The following is a 19,635-nucleotide window of genomic DNA, read 5'->3' as shown; positions in this document are numbered from 1 at the left end:
GGACTTCTCTATAGTGATAAAATCACACATCTGATCCAAAAAATTAAAAATAAATGATAATGGAGGAATAGGCCATTAAGCATTTGTTAAATATATTCTATGATTTGGACTAAATATGCATAATTCTTCCTTATACTTCCTGCCCAATAGGGGTTAAAAAAAATGATGGTGAAGATGCACCTTTTGGCTTGATGTCTAATGTTTACAAAGATGCAGTAATTTACAAAATCCCAGAGTTGGAAGGAACCTCAGAATCAATCTAGTTCAATCCATAACTGAACAAGAATCCTCCCATTTTTGCCTCTTTAATAACTACAATGAGGGGGTAACCATTACTTCCAAATTGCACTTTTAAAAAATTTTCATTCTTAGGAAGTTCCCTTTACATCAAGGTTTAAATTGTCTCTTTGCAATCTCCACTAATCATACCTACTTCTGCTCCCTGGGGAAAATGAGAACAAATCTAACAGGTCCTCATCCCATCTGACAACCCTTCAAATGCTTAAGGGCACCTATAATCTCTCTCTGCAAAAATTATTGTTCATATGTCCATCAGCATATAAGAAATGCACACCATCAGAATTACTCCTTAAAGACCTATGGAAAGTCATGCTTAAATACGATTAACGTATTATATTGCGTTGGAAAGATAACACAATGTCTATGTAGTTCATTAGCATTTTTCTGATTAGATTCTCATCTACTGGAAGAATACAAGATCCTAAAAGAATGAAACAAGTATATTTTATTACAGGTGACATCAGCTTCTACAGAATGGGGTATAGGTGAGGAAGAATGAGTTTAGATGGTGTTCTGAGCAGCCGAGGCAATCATGAGGGCACCTGTGCAAGAAGAACAAAGCACACCAATGTAAGAAGTGGAAGGGTACCTTAACTTTTCCATCTTGATTTTTCTCAGCTCTCACCCTGGTACCCTTGCACATAGCTTTGAGAACATTAGAGACGAAGTTGGATGAAATAGGAATTGAATATGGTTCTCAATAGGCAATTATCTGCTTCATAATACTGGTCCTCAGTCCTCATTTTGCAAGTGAGGAAGTAGGTCTATAAAAATTTTTTCTAACACAAACTACCAAGCTACTGTGGCAATATATTTTATATATTATATAGCAATAATATGTATGCACATACACGCACATGCAATTTTAACTTCAATTAAGTTGATAAAATTAATAATTATGAAGCTTTTTGCAGATGTGGTGAAAAGGTCCCAATTTTAGAAACTAATGGCCAGTTGCAATGTTAATTTATCTTTTTAGATACTGTCCTATTCCTCTAAATGATACAATTCAATGAAGTAAACATTAAGGGACCAATATATTCAAGAAAGTATGCTGAACTAGGGATTCTAAAACAAAGACTAGGTCCTTGCCCTCAAGAAACTTATAATCTAGTAAACAGAAAGGGTAAACACAAGCTAAGAGGCTAGAAAGAGTCTGTAATCTCCTTATTGGGAAGTACCCATGCTGAAGAAATAATAGTGCCTTGGGAAAAATTTGAAGACAGATATTATCTCTGACTAGGGTACAGAAAAATTCATGGAAAAAGTAACACCTGAGCTGATTTTTGAATGATGAGGATTCCAATAAGTATTAAGGGTTTGAAGGAATATTTTGAAAGCATACTAGAGAGGGAAAATTCATTTTCATCATTCATCTTAACTTGATTCACAAAAATATGTCAAAGGGAACAATTCTTCCCCTTCAACATCTATATATGGCATAAAATCCCATCAAAGTAGAAGGCACAGACTTAGCTAGAGCTTGAATATCCTTAAAAAAATATGGTTAGGGGAACATTTCACTGAATGTAGTTGCTGTGCAAAGTTTACCTAAGGGTTTATTGTTTAGATGTTTATTCAAAAACATTAATTTGAATATTAAATTCCATGTGCAAAGAATTGAGAGAAAGGAAGAAGCAAATGTAGAAATTGCTATGTAGAAATGTGACCACAGTGGATATCTATCCACTAAGTCTCTGTACATATATTCTAATATTTCACTAGTCTACCGTGTCTTGAACATGACATTATGAAGGAATTTACAATGCTAATGTTTTACAGCTTTCATCTGTGTCTGTCCTTGCTTCAGATTTCCGGTCTTCTACACAGAAGAAGCCCACTTGGAATCCGAGAAAATGTCTAGAGACTTCCTTCAAAAAACTCATGTTCCTACTAAATACTTTTTTTTAAACAGATGTAAATTTGAGGGGGGATGTCTAACACCATAAGCCATTTGGGATTATTCAGCCTCTAAAGGATGAACATACTTGCCATCTGAATGGCAGGGAAGCTGAGAGTTTAAACTCAAAACCAAGTTTTTCTGTAATTTTAGTCCTGAATCATCTTCTCTGTAAATTATTTTCTTCTATTAAGTTTGCAAGAGTTTTATGATAAATATTCACTCATATAAAGCAAATGACCTCATCCCTAGCTAGATATAATATATATTCAAATACTTTTGGCAGATACCCAAGAATTGATTGACACCCATCTTAACAGGGCTGGATTTAATTAATATGTCTACCAATTCCCAAATGAATCTCAGGAAACCAAAAATCTATTTAATACAGAAAGTAATGACATACTGTGTGTGGTCAGGAGAGAATCTCTAATGACAAGAATAGATTTTAGAATTAAAGAAAATATAAAAATGATTTTTTAAAAAAGGAAAACAAAATAAGAGTGCCCATACCTTATCCTAGATTGTTAAGATGAGGCATGTTTTAAAAATTAAGATATTTTTATAGGAGGAAATCATGTCCAGACTATTAAGTCATTACTCAAAGGGTCTGTTAATTTTCCCTACAAGATGCAAAGTCTATTCTTAAATGATGAACAGTACCGTTATTCACTTCAACAATTATGTCTTTATTTTTGTGGCAATCTGCCATCCTGAATGTCAAATCCACAAGGTGATTCTTTAATAATTGAGCTTTAGATATCCTCGAAAGACAATAAAAACAGCTATAGATGATCAAGAGAGATTACTTCCACCAGAACAAAGAAGGTTGAGGGAGATCAGAGACATCTGTTTTATGCATTCAAAATATTCATAAAATCATAACAACAATGAAAAGGAAAATGACTCCTGCTTTCTAGCGGAATAATAAAAATAGCCACCAAACACTCTGTGTGTACTACAAATGCTATATCTCATAGCTAGAGAATCTTGAAAGTAATCTTTAACAGCAAGAAGGGATAAAAAACATCCTGAAAGTATTTTAGCAAGAGGGAAAAATAGCATAAAACATATGATATTATAGACTAGAAAACTTGCAATGTTAAAAAATATCTTGTAAAGTCAAGGTGATTCATAGTGCCATGAAAAGGGTACTCTTTGGAGTCAAAGAACCTGGGTTTAAATCATTATTCTGCTATTATGACTTTATGTATGGTCCTTAAATCATTTGGGCTTCAATTTCATTATGAAGGAATTGAAATAGATGATCTTTGCTGTGCTTTCCAGCTTTAAGTCAATGATTCTACTCCAAATTCAAGAGATATGCTAAGCTCTGAAGTATTACTAAACACATAGCCTTTGTTTTCTCTTTCATTTTCTCCATCCCTTGTTCTTCCTTTTCTTTGTTTTAACTTTAAAAAGCATAAATCTATAGTTCCCAAATTGTGCACCATGCCCATGGTGAACTCCCAGAAGCATCACAGTATATTTTAAATTTTCAAGGGAAACACAGCAACACTCAAACTGGATGAAAGTAGTTCACAATTTCAACATTAAATCTTGCTAGAAATTCCTATCAGCGACATTCTCAAATGTCTGAGATACACTTTTATGTTTACTTGTCCTTTTGGTTACTCCGATAACTTCTCAAACTTCCTCATGTGCAACAACATATCTATGTAGTTGCTATGATAAAAAGTATCATGTGAAAATCAAGGAGAAAGAGGAAGCAAAGATGGAGGTGTCCAATTTGATTTCAAGGATCGAGAAAAGTACAATTCCCAATATTACAAAATCCCTTTAACAAGTAATTGTGTTATTAAGAATGAAATAAAAATGTTTTTTCTTATAATCTATTGGTATTATTTTTAATGGCTCTTAAGTTGTTAAGACATAAATACTTAAGTTATTTGGGACTAACTGCTTAACAAATTGAAGTGTTAGGTATTTCTTTTGGCCTAGGGGTGTTATGAAAAAATTACTGAGACATTAAAGGCATTATAAACTGAGAAAATTTGGAAACTGGCATAACTGAATGGAGAATGTCAAGATACAACACACTATAAGTCATTTTTAATAAAAATCTGTAAAAACGCAAAAGAGATTGGATTAATCATTTTTTAAAAAAAGAAGAAAAATGAAAATTATTTAGATGATGATGTGCATTTAAACAAGAAATTATCTCAGGAAACTATTATACATGACGAATAAGCCCAGGATTTAATGAGATGAGGCATGTGTTTAAGATCTCTCCAGTTATTGTTTTTGAGGAGCAAGAAAGAAACAGGTACTGGTCTGTCAATATAGAATATTAAGTTGTAGAAAGGTTGTATGATTCAAACTTGATCTCTCCAAAGACTACTACTGTCCTTTATAATAAAGAGAATTCTTTGTGAAGAAACCCTTGCTGCCAATGGAGAATGTCAAAATGTTCTAAAACTTTTGTTGTCAGAGTTTTACCTGGGACACTGAGAGGTTAAGGGATAAGGCTAGGATCACACATCCAATATGTTTTAAGTGAACTTGAATCCAGACTTTCCTGACTAAGCTCAGCTCTCTGTCCATTATGCCCAGCTGCCTCAGTGTCAGGTAAAATGACCAAAGATCTGAAATGTTTTTTTCATCTTCTGATAGTTTTGATTCAATAATTTTTCAAAAATTCCAATAGTGTCTGCTCTGACTACCCTGTCACCTCTGGTTTGACTTTGCACAATATACTGTTTATTTTCTGGGATGAAGATTGGACCAATCCCTAGAAAGATTCCTTCCCTGAGGTTCAATTAATTGGTTTTTAATCACCCAGCTAGGTTAGGCCCCTTCCTACTCTCTAGAGGCCAGGAATTTGACAATGGTTGACTTTGAGAGTAAAGTAGAACAGTATGAATTTGAAGCAGGAACAAAGGGAAATTGTTAGCTGTTGAACTGGGAAATGAGTTTATTATAGAGAAGTTTTAGGAAGATTATTCTGGCAGTGATGGATGGGAGGGACAGAGGCTGGCAGCAAAGAAATCAATAGAGATTATTACAGATAGGAGAAGACAGGTATCTATATTTTAGATGGTAACTAATGAAGGGAAGGAACCCAATTCTTATGTGGCTATGTGGCCCTTACAACATCTGCTATTTTCCTTTTTTTGGTAGCTTTGCCATTTTGATGAGTGTGAGGTAGAACCTTGGAGTTGCTTTCATTTATATTTCTCTTATTCTTAGTGATTTGGAGCATTTTTCATTATAGGGCTATAGATAACTTGGGTTTCTTCCTTTGAGAATGACTGGTTCATATCCTGATATCATTTGTCAATTGGGGAATTTTTTATTCTTATAAATACAAAAGTTCCTTACATATCTTGGAAATAAGTCCTTTATCAGAGAAACTTGCTATAAAGGTTTTTCCCCCCAGTTATGTTTTCCTTCTAATCTTACTTGTTTTGTATTTGTTTGTGCAAACCACTGCATTTTTAAGTTCCATAATCCTCTTAGTATTTACAGTACAGACAGTATGTGGGGGTGGAGGTAGAATCAGAGTAACTTGGGACAGAGGAAGTCTATAATTTTTTTTTTTCCCAAAGTGTCCATTTTTTCTCTAATCAGGAAGGCATAGGGCCGGGAATCAAAGGACAAATAAGTATTCAACAGACATTTTTTATTTCTGATTTCAGGTCATAGTGGAATGGATTACCAGGAAAGGATAGAGACATTCTGGCATCACTGGCTTTAATGACTTAAACAGTCATTAATTAGAGACCTAGGACTAAAACATCATCAACAGAAGGAGTAAAGGTTATAAAACTTAGAAGTAAGCTCACTCAGAGATGTCTGTAGCTTTCAATCAACCAACTCAAGTCTTATTATTGAGGACTAACTAAAATATTTAGAATGTTTTTTGTAAAAAATACAAGATGGAAAAGACAGCAGAGATAACACAATGGAGTGTTTTCCAACTGATTCGTGGATCTCAAATTTTTATCATCCCACAAATCATTTATTTTTTAAAACTCCATACTTCCTAAAACCCATGAGCTTTCCCAGTAGAGAGTGCTTGGAATAAGGAAGACCAAATATGAACCCTGCCTCATACACTTCTGCATATGACCCTGCAGAAGTCACTTAATCTATCTAGTTCTCAGTTTCCTCATATGCAAGATGGGCATAACAGCACCTAACTCAGTCTTGTGAGGAACACCTTAAAAAAACAAAAAACAAAACTATACAGTGTTGCAAAAGTTTTAGTGTAGTTGTAAGCTGTAGTAGCCTGAAGTACACAGAGACTTTTGGAATAGTCTATGTAAATGCTAGCTACAATTATTGTTAAAAACAAAATAAAAACTTGACTCCTCTTTTCCCAAACAACTGAATGCCACCCACTGAGGCAAAGGACAAGATAGGGAATTTATATATTGGCAACCTCTATACTTTGTTATGGAAAGTATTTTTCTAGACCTATTTATGAAAGAGAAAATGAGGCTAAAAGTAATAAAATTATAAATTAGGAACCAAAACTGTTGTGCAGGAATTCAGAGTTCTATGTTCTTTTCATTATAATAAGCTGAGGTAGAAGCTTCTACATGGTCACTATGAGAATTTTAATTTGAATCTATGTCCTTGGGAAATTGCACTATTCACTATTCTCTGGAACCAAGCAGTTGGGCACTGACTCAGGGAAGCCAACAAGGAAGAGAGGTAAAGACTCTCTAAATTCTCAAATTAAAAAAAAAAAGAGTGCAGCCCCAATAAAGATCATCATTACCAAGGTAAATCAAACAGAAATAGCCACCTACTCTGAAAAAAAACAAAAACAAAAAACCAAACAAACAAACAAACAAACAAAAACAACCCTACTTTAGTACTAAAAATCACAAAGCCATATTGTTATTTCTTTTAAAATAAGAATAAAATATTGGTCTGGAGTATCAAGAAGTTAGCAATATTTAAATTATGTTTTTAGTTGTTATTGTTTTAACTACACTTGGGATTTCATTGGTAGAGGGAACTCTAGCGAGGAAACACCCACTGGTCAAGCAAGTCACCTACTTGGCAATTTATTCTTCAAGAGTTGCCCTGAGCATTGAAAGTTTATTTTTTCTTTTCAAAACTATTTTAAAAATTGTAAACTTAATTCTTATAAGCATTTCAATGTGCAAAAAAGAAGTTGAACATTTACATAATTTACTATTGGTTGACATACATGTGAAAATGTAGAAAGGGAATTATATATACCCTCTAGTAGAGTTTTAAACTGCACTAAGACTTTTGGGACAATCACACATACCACATACATTCGTTTGATTTAACAAGGGATTAATAAAACCACTATATGTGCTCCATTCTGCATCTTAAAAGTTTTTTGTACAAGACAGAACAAGAAAGAAAATATGAGAAAATATTACCCACTAACCTACTCTATATCTTTCAGTATTTTCCTCTTGGGGGTGTTCCATCCCTTCTAGGCCAACTTTCCTTGTAGAATTTTATTCCATTAGATCCTACCTATCCTTTCAAATCTGTTTTCCCAAAATTTAAGGTTTAACTGTGCTCAAATTTATTTTATTTTCTCACAAACTCCAGGAGCCTGCTAATGTTTTTGTCACTTGCACCATGGCAGCTAGTTTCTAACTATTATAGAGAATCTGATCCACAGCAGAATTTCCCATATAGGCTTCCACTTTTTGAAGTAGGAAATTATCATTTAGAGGAGCCAAAGAGCTATTAGAAATTCTTCTTCTTGGCAGAGAGATCTTCAGCAGATGTCTAGATAACTGAAGCTTCCCATCACTACTATATCAAAGCACTGAAAGTTTAAGTGATTGGCTCAGGCTGGAGCTCCCAGACATTGTATCAAAGGAAGAACTCAAAGTCATGTATTTAGACCACTTAGGTCAGGTGCTCCTGGGCCACAATGCCTCAAAAGTTTGTTTTTAGATTAGAAATTTGAGTTGGAAATTTTTTTAAAAACAGATAATACTCGCCTCTACTTTTCAAGGATGTTATTGTAGAAGGGCATTAAAAGACATAGAATAGGAACATCTCTATTTTTAAACATGAGGCCAAGAATTGATGGAGGACATTTTGAAAACAGGAAGTACAATGTTAAATGCTATTTGGTAAATTACTTTCATCAGCAGCAATATTCCCTTCTGATCAGATAAACTTGTAATGATGGTCAATTCCTGTTTTACCCTGAATTTAAGCTAATTTTCTTCACTCAATTATCACTGGAAAGTAACATAACAAGTAAATACTTAGGAATCAAATTATACGATGCTAGATTTATAAAAGAGTAAAATGTATTTCAGAAGGGACAGCATTAGAGTAAGGATATGAGGCCATCCGCTCCTTGATTTCACGGATGAGGAACAGAGGTAATTGATATAATAATAACAATGACACCAACAACAATAACAATGGTAGTAGTAAAAATAATAACTAGAATTTAACCTTTAAGGGCTGCAGAGTTTTACAACACATCATCTGAGCTTTACAACAACACTGTGGGGTAGATGCTTTTATTATCTCAAATTTAAAGATGAGGAAACTAAGGTAGATAGAACTTCAGTGACCAACCCACAGTCACATAGCAGCAAGTATCTGAGTCCAGATTTGGACTTGATTGTTCCTACTCCATGGCCAGGTTCTACTGCATCACCTGCTTTGTTCAGGAGCTCTTGTTTCAATATAAAGGAAAGTTACTCCTCTAGCCTCTAGCTTTTTTTTTTCTTTGCTAATATACACTCTCCTTGTATTTGTCACTTGAGTTTTCCCTGCTTCCCCTTGAGTGTAAAGAAAGACAAATGCTACATTTCACTGCTCTCTACAAAGTGGCCCATTGCAAAAAAGGCTGTGAATCTGCAACAGAATTGGTTTTGACTGAGTCACTTTGAGATTCTCACACAAAGATTTTTCAGAGACTTGGGACTAAGTTCAGATGTTCACCCTTACAACTAATGCAAGTGGCTGAAGTGGGGTTTGAATTGGCATCTTTCTGATTATATGTCCAGTATTGTATTCATTTTGCCATGTTCCTTACCTTACAATTAGAAGAATAAATAAATGTATAAAGATCACTACTTAGCTAAGCCAGAAAACAAAAACAAAAAGAACCATAAGATATCTGGATAAAAGGGGAACCTGGAGAAGCATGTATAATATATGTATGTAGCATCTAGTCTTAATCCCTAGGCAGAAGAAAACAGCTGGGGTGGTAGACACTAGTCCTGTCTGAGGAAGGAACTGGAGGGGGAAGCTAACACAATGAAAGACAAAGGAGACCACAGTACACAAAGAGCCTGTTGGCATCTGCCACTAAAACAAAAGAAAACTGATTTAGTAATCTGGGGTAAAAACAAATGTTAGTTTTCTTTGTTCCCTTCAGCTCTTGAGCTATTGGTAGATGATGGCTTCATTTGATTAGCATTCACAAATCAGAAATAATATCAACATCTCAATTGGAAGCAGATCACCCAGAGCAACAACTTGGAAACTAAACGAGCTGCAGTAATTAGCAACAAGGCATTTAAATAGGAAAAGGGTCATGTACAAGATTTTTTTTTTTAAACAGCTTTACCTCAGGATGGCGTCCAATTTCAATGTAGGTGCAAATTGGATGAAAAGCCCCTGTTCCACAGGCATACAAGTGAGTTTGGTTATAAGCCTTAAGCACCTTGATGAAATTAGCACATTCTTTCTGTAAGAAAAAAATAATAAAATAAAATAAAACACTGATTTTCGTTTGACTAAAGTATCCTCTAATGTGTCGGGTATACTAAAAGGAGAACAGATTTTTTTCATTTGAAGCCTTTTCACAACACTTCCAAGGCTTGTTTGTTATTCAGCAGCCCATGACTATTTTAACCCAAGGTCTAATTGTTCCGCATGCAAGGGTGCATAACTTCAAAATACACACTTCTTTCAACACAAAAAAAAAGATACTCCTCCAATTTCTAATCCTTTTTCTTTGCCAAGATGTTCCCTCCCTTGTCCAGGCTATTTAATTTTCTCCTTTTGAGTATAAGGAAAGTAGAGTACTATATATTTCATTTTCTATTCAAAGTTGCTCATTGCAAAGAGGTCACGAGTTTGAAATAGGACTGGCTTTGAATGGGTCACTCTGAGCAACTCACCTAAACATCCCTAGAGACCAGTGATTTTTTTTTTAAGTTCAAATATTCACACTATCAAAACTGATATTTTCAGTTACTTTAGTTTAAATTTACTCCTGGTTTATTTGAAAAGAAATGGAAGAAAATGATAATAGACAACCAAGAATCCCAATTGGCTTCTCCAGGAATTCTGGGGTGGATTAGGAACAAGAAATTTATCGGTCATTACTAATGAAAAAAATTAGTTTCCTATACTGAAAAAAGGTGGACATGGGAAACTTCTGATGACTATTCTCAAAGTTAAAAAAGTATCAAGAAAATCTAAATCTTGTATATAAATGAGAATAGGAATCTCTTAATTACTAGTAAGTAGAAACTTATATTTAACTGAGGTACATCTAAATGTACTGTATTAGGTAGTATGATTTTTAAAGACACAGCAATACTTCCCCCCACCCATCACCCTTCATGTGCCATCTCATTCTCAAAGAAGATAGTTTCACATTATGAATTTTACTGTTAGGCTCTTTTATATTATGAAGGTCTTTAAGGAAATGTCCCTAGAGGTGGTGGAAGGGATCAGGAGAGGGACAGGGAAGTTATTCAATCAGAACTTTTTAATATATACTGAAGTAAATTCCACAATAGAAAATGTTTTCCATCATACAAATAAAAATGCTTCCCTTAGTTGAAGAAACACTAGGGGGGTAACCCAAAATATTAAAACATGTTTTTATTGCTATAGTAATCCATAGCAAGAAAAAGGCAATTTCTTATATTTTAATAAGTAAATCTATATCTACATTATAAAAATCAACTACCATAACAACTTCAATAAGCTATTATGGTCCACTGGCTACATAATACAAATTTTAAAAATTAGTTACATGTAGTATACAATGTGTTATGAATTATGTTATTGAGCATATAACATGCATTTTAAAAGTTCTCCAACTGGGTATACATCTGTTGGGACCATAAAACCAAAAAAGTTTAGCTAAAGATTGTTTTATATTTTTTTTCCAGATAGTTTCCAACCAAAGTCAGTTTCTTTCTCTACACAAACAGAAGTAGGAAAAACAAATAGGTAAATATAATAAAGAAAAAAGATAAAAATCAGAATGCATTATAACTGAAATTGGCCAATAACATGGAAGAAAGGTTTTATCCTATTTTTACACTCAAAAAAGTCAGATATAAATACATTTTGATATTACATTCAGCCTGTTAAGTGAAAACCTCAGAGGTTGATGTGTCTTGGTTTTTCGCTATAAATTTCCATAAACATATATGTATTCTCTATTTCCACCTGAAACTTTTGGCCTTACAATTATTACCCCCATGAAATGAGAATCAGGCAGTTAAAAAACTAGAATAATTCACAAATTAATCTCAACTCAACTGGATCCCTACTGTTGTCTATGAGAATCTAATTTTTCTAGGGGCAACTACTGAGGCTGCCCTTTGAAAATCTGCTTCCAAAGATGAGTTAAATCTTTAAGTACAAAACTTCAGGACATAACAAATCCTTGATGCTTTTGAGAGTAACCAGGGAGAGGGTTAGTTTTGTTGTTTTTTTTTATTTGTTTCAAGATGGACTTTTAAATTCTTTTTTTTAATCTAGCCAGACTTAGGAAATGTTACATGGAACTCAAGAATTAAAATCTTAATTTTATAAGTTTCCCTTAAGAAACATTAATTTCATAGAATTGCCTTTGTTTCATTATAAAGAGACTAATCCCCATGCAAAATTCTTATATAGATAAAAATTTTTAGGGGTCCTTAATTTCTTTCTTCCCTATTTTGGTCCCCTTTGCTGTCCTACAAATTCCCTATGCTCATAACCTGGGGCAGGTTGGGAAAATCAGAATGTCTTATTAATGAAGAAAAAGCATATTCTATATATGCTAACACAAAGCATTTGGGGTGTTATTGTGCTCCTTTTCTAGTATTTTTAAAATTCAGACTAGGTTATTAAAGAGTTAGATGCAGATTATTATCACAAATAAATGAATAATTTATGGTAAAATCAGAGGCATCAGCAAAGGATATATACGTATAAATCGATATATCTATAGGGAAACATCCATGGTACCTCTCAAATTACACATGTAGGTAATTACTCACATTGTCTTATATAAAGACAAATTGAAATATCCATTTAATAGGTATTGGCTAAAATTTATATAATACCTATTATGTGCCAGGCATTGTGATAAGTACTTTGCAAACATCTGATTTTACCCTGGAAACAACCCTGGCACGTAGGTACAATTATTATAACACCCATTTTGCAGTTGAGGAAACAAAAGCAAAGGTTAAATAACTTGTCCAGGATCACACAACTAGTAAAGGGGACCAATTTTGAACTCAGATCTGCATGTCTCCAGGTCTAGCACTCAATCCACTATGGAGCAGCCAGGTAGGCACCCCATAATCACTAGTTACTACAAATTTACAAATTATATATTGCCTAAGGACTTAGTATGAAAGGCAGTTTGGTGTAATGAGTAGAGAGCCACTTTTATAGCCAGAAAGTCCTGGGTTCAAGTTCTGTTTCTAAAATAAACTAGTTGCATTACCCAAAGTTATTTAAGCTTGTAGGTTCTAGACAGCAGAAAAGATTCCAACCTGCAGTAATAGAGAGAGATTCCTCACCCCCAAGGTCCTCACTCTAATGAAATCACAGGCCCAGTTCCTATATACACATACACACATATGTAGTATTCTATGTACTCAGTATTATGTGAATGTGGGGCTAGGGGGGAGATATAAAAAAATAAATACCTTGTAAGTCTCACAATCTAGTGATTAGACATTCAATATGGCACATAGTTTACATAGCATGTGCTACATTTGGTGCATCTAATAAATCTTAATCTGAAATCCTTTAGAATTATCAATTTTAAAACAGGGAAGGGCTTGCATATACATGATTTTTATATTGATCTGAAATATACCTAATTTCATAACAAGTTCAAAATTAAATGAATTATACCAAATCTATTTAAAGCCCCCAAGTTGCTAGTCTATTTACACCCCCTAGGTAAAATAAAGAAATTGGAAAATAGAGGAATTAGACTTACTAGATATTAGACAAGGGACATAAATTTTTCCTCTTTGTTTAAAAAGTTGAAATAAGTATAGAACATGGTTACAGTTCTATAACTTTACATGATTTCCCCCCTTGTCCCCCATTTATATATGTAAAACAATGCTAAGCGTTTGCGGATTTTTTCACTATCCTGAACACTTACAATTTTTTTTAGTATCCTCAGTTTGCACTCTCTCACATGTATTCTACCTACTCATATTCCCAAGGGATGTAAGGGCCTTTTTTTATCTGGAAACCACATGTTTTCGGTAAATGATGAGACCCCCCCCCACACACACAGAATATGATGAATTTTTACGTCTTTCCTACCTTTCACAGATAAACCACTACCAAAAGATGTCTAGACACTCCCAGAAGAGCTTGTAGGTAAAAAAAATAGTATCTGCACACACCTCTAGCTGTGAAACTTGGCAAACTAGCGTAATGTGGATGCTGATGATTGAATGTATGGGGTCTACATAGCGGTTAAACCCACCCTATTGGCCCACAGCCTGGAATGAGTTAGTTTATCACTCAACTGAGCTCTCCTGGCTGGCAGTAGGTTGTATTTCTGCCGTGCCCTGAGGCTAGCTGGATATTGCTTTGAATGTGAAGGACCATGCAAATAGAACAGAGAAAGAGGGAAGAAAAAAAAAAAGAGCTCCAAGTGTAAGATACTTGAAGGGAAACAAAAGAATTAAATGAAAATTTCTTCATGGGCTAAAAATAGCAGATAGGAGAATGCAACAACAGCCACTCCAAAAGGAGGAAAGGAATTAAATTAACTGCTTCTATAAAAAGAGTCAGGATCTTAAAAGAACCATTGTTGGTAATCATTTGTGTTTTGGAATTTGGGTTTTTTTTTTTTTTGAAGACAGATTTTACGTAAATGGTTTTCAGTCCTGTCATTCATTTGATTTGGGGGGAAAAAGTCTCAAGTTATTGCTGCCAAGGTTTTGTTAGTTCCTAAACAGGATATTTTTGTTTGGAACTAGCTTAAATATTTCCTTAGGAGGAGAGAGTGAGTGTGGCATAGGAAGGAAGCACATTTCACACATTTCTGCTCCAAGGAGGCAGAAGAAAAAATTTTGTGACCTTTGCTTGAACCGTAGCAATTCTGAAAACTTTTCAACTGTAATGTACTTTTTGGCACCACACTGCTCTTTGACTCACCACTAGAGAGTTACAGGGTGATGGAAGAGAACAATCAACTCAAAGTGAATACATTTTTTTTTCATTTATCCTTTCTGTGTTGTATGTGGTCAAGGTTATCAACAGAGTGGTTTGCTTAGCGCTGATCAAACATATCTGTTCCTGTGATGATGTTTGAAATATCTTCTAGTCCAAATACATAATAAACATTGAACTAAGCTCTGAAAAACTGCCCTTAAGAGATTAAGCAGCAATAAATTAGCCTAAGCAAAGTCTGTGCCTGATGATCAATGTATCATCTTTATTGACAAAACATTTACGTTTATTTGTAAGAGAGTTCTCAGTGTTTGTAGATCAAATACATAGAGGAAATATGGAGAAAGAGATTAACCTAGAAAAATGAATTAGGAAAAAAAACCCTGCCAAAAATCCCTTAAGAGTCAAATGCACTATGATTCAAAAACAAATATTGCAGCTATGAAATACTGATTAGACTGTGTTAGTCAGACTTTTCCTGGACAGTTCCTAAAATAAAGTCCATCCATCTGTCAAAACAACTGCTCCATGTATGAAAGTTAAAACAGTTGAGGTGTTTTTAATAAGCTTCTACTAACTGCACCCCCAATAAAAACATAGGATTTACAAAACATGCCCTTGTAGTCTTCAATTATTGATAATATACCTGTTTGTTTTATGTTAGAGATCGGAGGACTTTCCTGTTCATATGACTGATCTAGTCAAATCTTTTCCCCTCTCCAAATGACTTACACTACATTGAAACATATTACAATATAAATCAGCTCAAAATAAATGGGCAGCATTCAGAACTGCCTCAGGTCAGGGAGCACTCATTTAAAACAAAAAGAGATTTGTCTCCATTCCTTCAATACAATTTCAAGGTATCATCTAACAGCTGGAAAAGCAGAGGAAACATTTTCCTATCATGCTGGGTGGATGTATTTATGTATGAAATTCCATTAATAAACTTAATTTCTGAAGTTAATCTGTTGACGTTCTTTTCCTCTGGTCAATTTATTTGGCAAGCTAGTGGAATCTGAGGATACCAGTGCCAAAGCAGTAATCCTGGAGATTGTTGCTGTCACTCACTTTATCCTTTCCTCTGTTTAAGATGTCCCACATTTATCTAGCAATGTTGTTGTTTCCTTCTCTCAATTTTTTGTTTAATCATTATGCTATTCCAGCTGTGATTGCATCGTCCCACAAAAAAGCTCAGCCTCTGCTTCTGACATGTTACAGATTTCACTAAAAGATCTGAGAAGTCTATTCTTCAGAGAGATACATATGGCAAAAATGAGATGTGGGATGCATGTTATTAATGTAAATTTAATTGGTCAATTTTGAATGCACATTATTTAAATAATGTTGAATTTAAGAGCTTGATTTTTATTTCCTATAAACCTGGTAAAATATAAATAGGCTATACTATCCACCATAATATACCTTTGCATATTTTACACTCTATCTTAGATTGCTTTGTTGCTTACCAGAATCATTCACCATGTAATAAAACCAGTGTAGTTTTCTACTTTATTGCTGTCATTCCTGTTTTGTAAAAATATAAACTATGTGGCTAGACTAGTGGCAATATTCATATTTGTTTTAAGTCACAAAGTTTAAAAATCAGTCTCTATTGCTACTTTTTAAACTATGTAGTGCAAGTATTAAGGGCTATGTCTACACAAGACTTGGCCTATAAAGTCAACTGTTCTAACTGATCATTCGATTAAATGACAGGTTGAACTGAATGTTTTTCTCCCACTGAACTGCTCTGTTGTTTTACTGAGTTGGTGAGTGGACTAATTGTTTTGAAATCATGTTTTTGCAGTCAAAGATTCCATAAATATTTTTTTCTTTAGATTTACAACCTTCAAACTTCATTAAGAAAAAAATATACTTTGGCAAGATAGGCGTGACAGATGATGCTACAACACTAGTGATAACCACCAAATTAAATTTCCTTCTGCTGTTAAAAGGGGCCTGGGAAGTTTCAGAATGAAGTTGCTGATGGACTAGAGAAGCTGATAAGGCCAATTGGCAGTCCCACACATCTTCTTTAAGTCCATCATCTAGATTCAATATTCAGTGCTTCTGAACCATCTATCTAACATGACTCATTCAATAACTTTCCAGAACATTTTTAAAAGGTATGTATGGCTTTGAGGTGTTTGTTCTGGGTCCATAAGGTAAACTGACTAGCTCTTCTAGGGAATCTATAGGAAGAACAATGGAAAAGAATATACAAAATGTAAAAATGTAGATGGGGAACAATCTAGATCAATGGAGGGAATATCAGTGAAATGAATACTACTGAAACATGTTTTTCTTTCTCTCTAATTTGTAAAAAGCTAATTGAAAAAGATATTGATGTACATGAGATTTTACAAAACTTAAGTTACTATGTTTCAATGTAAAATCAACTGAATTTCACTATTAATTACTCAAGACCTTATATTTTCCAACAGAATATTATATGGCTCTCAGTTTTATTGGCTAGTAACAGTAAGATCTCAGAAAAGGACTAAGACCTGATAAAGGTCAATCTGTTGCCATTTACCACAGATACCATTATCAGAAATATGTTTAACCCTAAAACTTATCATTTCATCTTAAAACCCTTAAAGATGTAAAAATCAAAATGGAAAGACAGTGCAATATAATTAAAATGGTATTAGATATACACTCTGAAGAACAAGGATTCAAGCCTATATACTACACTTAGCAAAGTGCCTAGCACATAGTAGGCGCTTAATAAAAATTTATGATTAATTGATTACTCCTTGTATAACCCTGAGTAAGACATTCCTCTAAGACTTGATTTCTCCATGTGAATTGTGGGAGTTGGCCTATAATACATGATCTCACAGGTTCATTCCAATCCTAAATTCCATGCTTATAAGTGACCACATGGAACCTCAAATAGTAGATGAGATAAAACTATGGGTGAGTCAAAAACAAAATATCCAAATTTTAGGGAATAGCTTTATTCTTTTTTTAAAGCCTTCTTTTTATCTGTTTCAGAGAAACAAACTACTTTCTTTGGTCAAAGCACTAACAGATATATTATAAAAAGACTTATAAAATAGGTCACATTGTCTAGAAACAAAACTGAATGCAAACTTTTGAATCACTCTGATTCTGAAACTAGGCTTTCTCAGGTGACTCAAAACATTTAGGGCAAAATGAGGACCCCTAAGTATTCTCAATCTACATCCCTTCTACTCCAAACATCTTCAGAATTTCTGTAAACCCGTTTTTTGAGGTTGCTTTTTTTTGAGCCAATTGGGATTAAGTGACTTGCCCAGAGTCTTGAGGTTGCTTTTTTAAAGTGTCTTTCAGAGTCAGAAAGATCCTTAGTATATAATTTAACACCCCTCCCCCACTACCACTATGTATTAATTCACCTCCACTTTGTTCAAAATTCAAACTGTAGGTAACTTCAAGTTATCTTAAATAGTAATCTTTTTTTCAATAATAACACAAACATAGGTAAAATGTATGAGCCAAACAGACTATCAGGAACTCAAGACCTGTGACCAAGAGAAAAGGAAAGGACTTCCAAGAAAAGTATTGTCAAAGATGGAGCTGTCATTAACCAAAGGATAAACTCTTTCTAACCCAGAACTTTGATGTTCTCTTTGCCTAATACCTCAGGCAATCTGCTGTACAGCCTGATACATAAACACTAGATAATATAGTCATCCAGGGAACCAAACCAAAATAGTGCTAAAAATAGGGCTCATCTGATTACCAAGTCAATAAGTTCTGTAGCCACAGAATAAAGGTGTCAATTTAGGAATGACAATCTAGAAATTATCCTTGAATAACTTCTTCCTAACCTGTTACTTGAAATGTCCTTTTTTTAAATTTTTGGCAAGGATAACAAGATTAAAAACAATGAATACTCTCACTTTTTTCCAGTTATTTCAAAGGCAACAGCACATGTTAATGCACCTGGGCACAAAAGAAATCACTCTCTATTTAATGAGGTGCCCATTCCACTCTGATTTCTACTAACAGTCAGTAAAGCCAAAAATACTCCAGGAATAGCTGAGCCAAAAGTGAAAGTAAATCTACCAAGTGTTGAAAGGACCCAGGAGACTGCTAAAATATAGGATATAGTTGCTAAGTAACTTAAGGACAATAAACAAATATGTAAAGATGTACTATATAGTTACTTTTCATTGTTTTAATGTAGAAAATTAATTTTAAAAATCTCCTAAAAACTAAAGCTTTATCAATGGAGAATTGCTGTTTATACCCACATTCAAATAGAAGGTGCCAAGAGTTCCCATTCTTCTCTTCCTCCCCACCATTTACCTCTCCTCCTCCAACACTCTCTAATCAAAACTCAGTTCTCTCATCAGGACTTAACAATAGAACATGCTGGAGGTAGTTAACAAGGTGGGGGTAGGGAGAGGGGGCCTTAGTAGAGAAGAAAGGAAATATCAGGTAGATGTGCTCCAATGCTCAAGCCAAGAAATAAAATAGGAAAAGTTTAATTCTCTAGGCATACATTTATTTCATCTTGCTCATAAGGGCATCTGTATGTGGGCTATAGAATAATTCTATTCTAACCATATAAATTATTTAATCTGGAAACAATTAAAATTTGTAGCCAACATTTTTTTTTCATTTATTCCTCCTTTTTAATGGCTAAAAATGCAGATCCTTTTCATAGATATTTGCATTTAAAAAGATGAAAAGGGAAGCTCAAAGGTCCTACAAAAACCAAAAGAATAAATACAGAATCATAGATAGTATGACAGAAAGTGGGATTGATATTTGGAAGTAGGGAACCTTGTCTGAAACTTTCTCAGCTTGCAGGGCCAAGCACCAAAATCTAAACTGCTTGTTTATGGGTTCTCTAGGTAAAATGTATACAATTTGTTTAAATCAACAGGAAATGCTAGGCAGAGATGGAATTAGGTCAAATAGCTGGAGATGATAATACTGTCATTGGTTCTTTATGAGGAGGTCCAATTTTGACACATCAGTTCAACTTGAATTTAGCTTTAGGTTTTTGATGGTCAAGCTCTCATGTGTTCAACTAAGGCACAAATATGATGCCAGTG

The 19,635-nt window shown here is 34.1% G+C and overlaps 1 protein-coding gene across 17 annotated transcripts in view; it reads right to left on the bottom strand.

Moving 5' to 3' along the window:
- LOC138175870 (semaphorin-3A) overlaps positions 1 to 19,635 on the bottom strand; it is a 666,319-nt gene that overhangs the window by 177,663 nt on the left and 469,021 nt on the right. For all 17 annotated transcript variants that reach the window (XM_069106486.1, XM_069106490.1, XM_069106487.1 and 14 more), the window contains one exon: positions 9,762 to 9,881. In XM_069106486.1, the coding sequence (XP_068962587.1) occupies positions 9,762 to 9,881 (120 nt within the window). The remainder of the gene's footprint in view (positions 1 to 9,761; positions 9,882 to 19,635) is intronic.

The sequence above is a fragment of the Petaurus breviceps genome, unplaced genomic scaffold, assembly GCF_028583685.1.
Source record: "Petaurus breviceps papuanus isolate PSGF00001 unplaced genomic scaffold, PetGlider_PUasm1.0 79, whole genome shotgun sequence".
In the NCBI taxonomy this organism is placed as follows: Eukaryota; Metazoa; Chordata; class Mammalia; order Diprotodontia; family Petauridae; genus Petaurus; species Petaurus breviceps.
The sequence above is the reverse complement of the archived record's forward strand: the minus strand, read 5'-3'. Positions and strand labels throughout refer to the sequence as shown.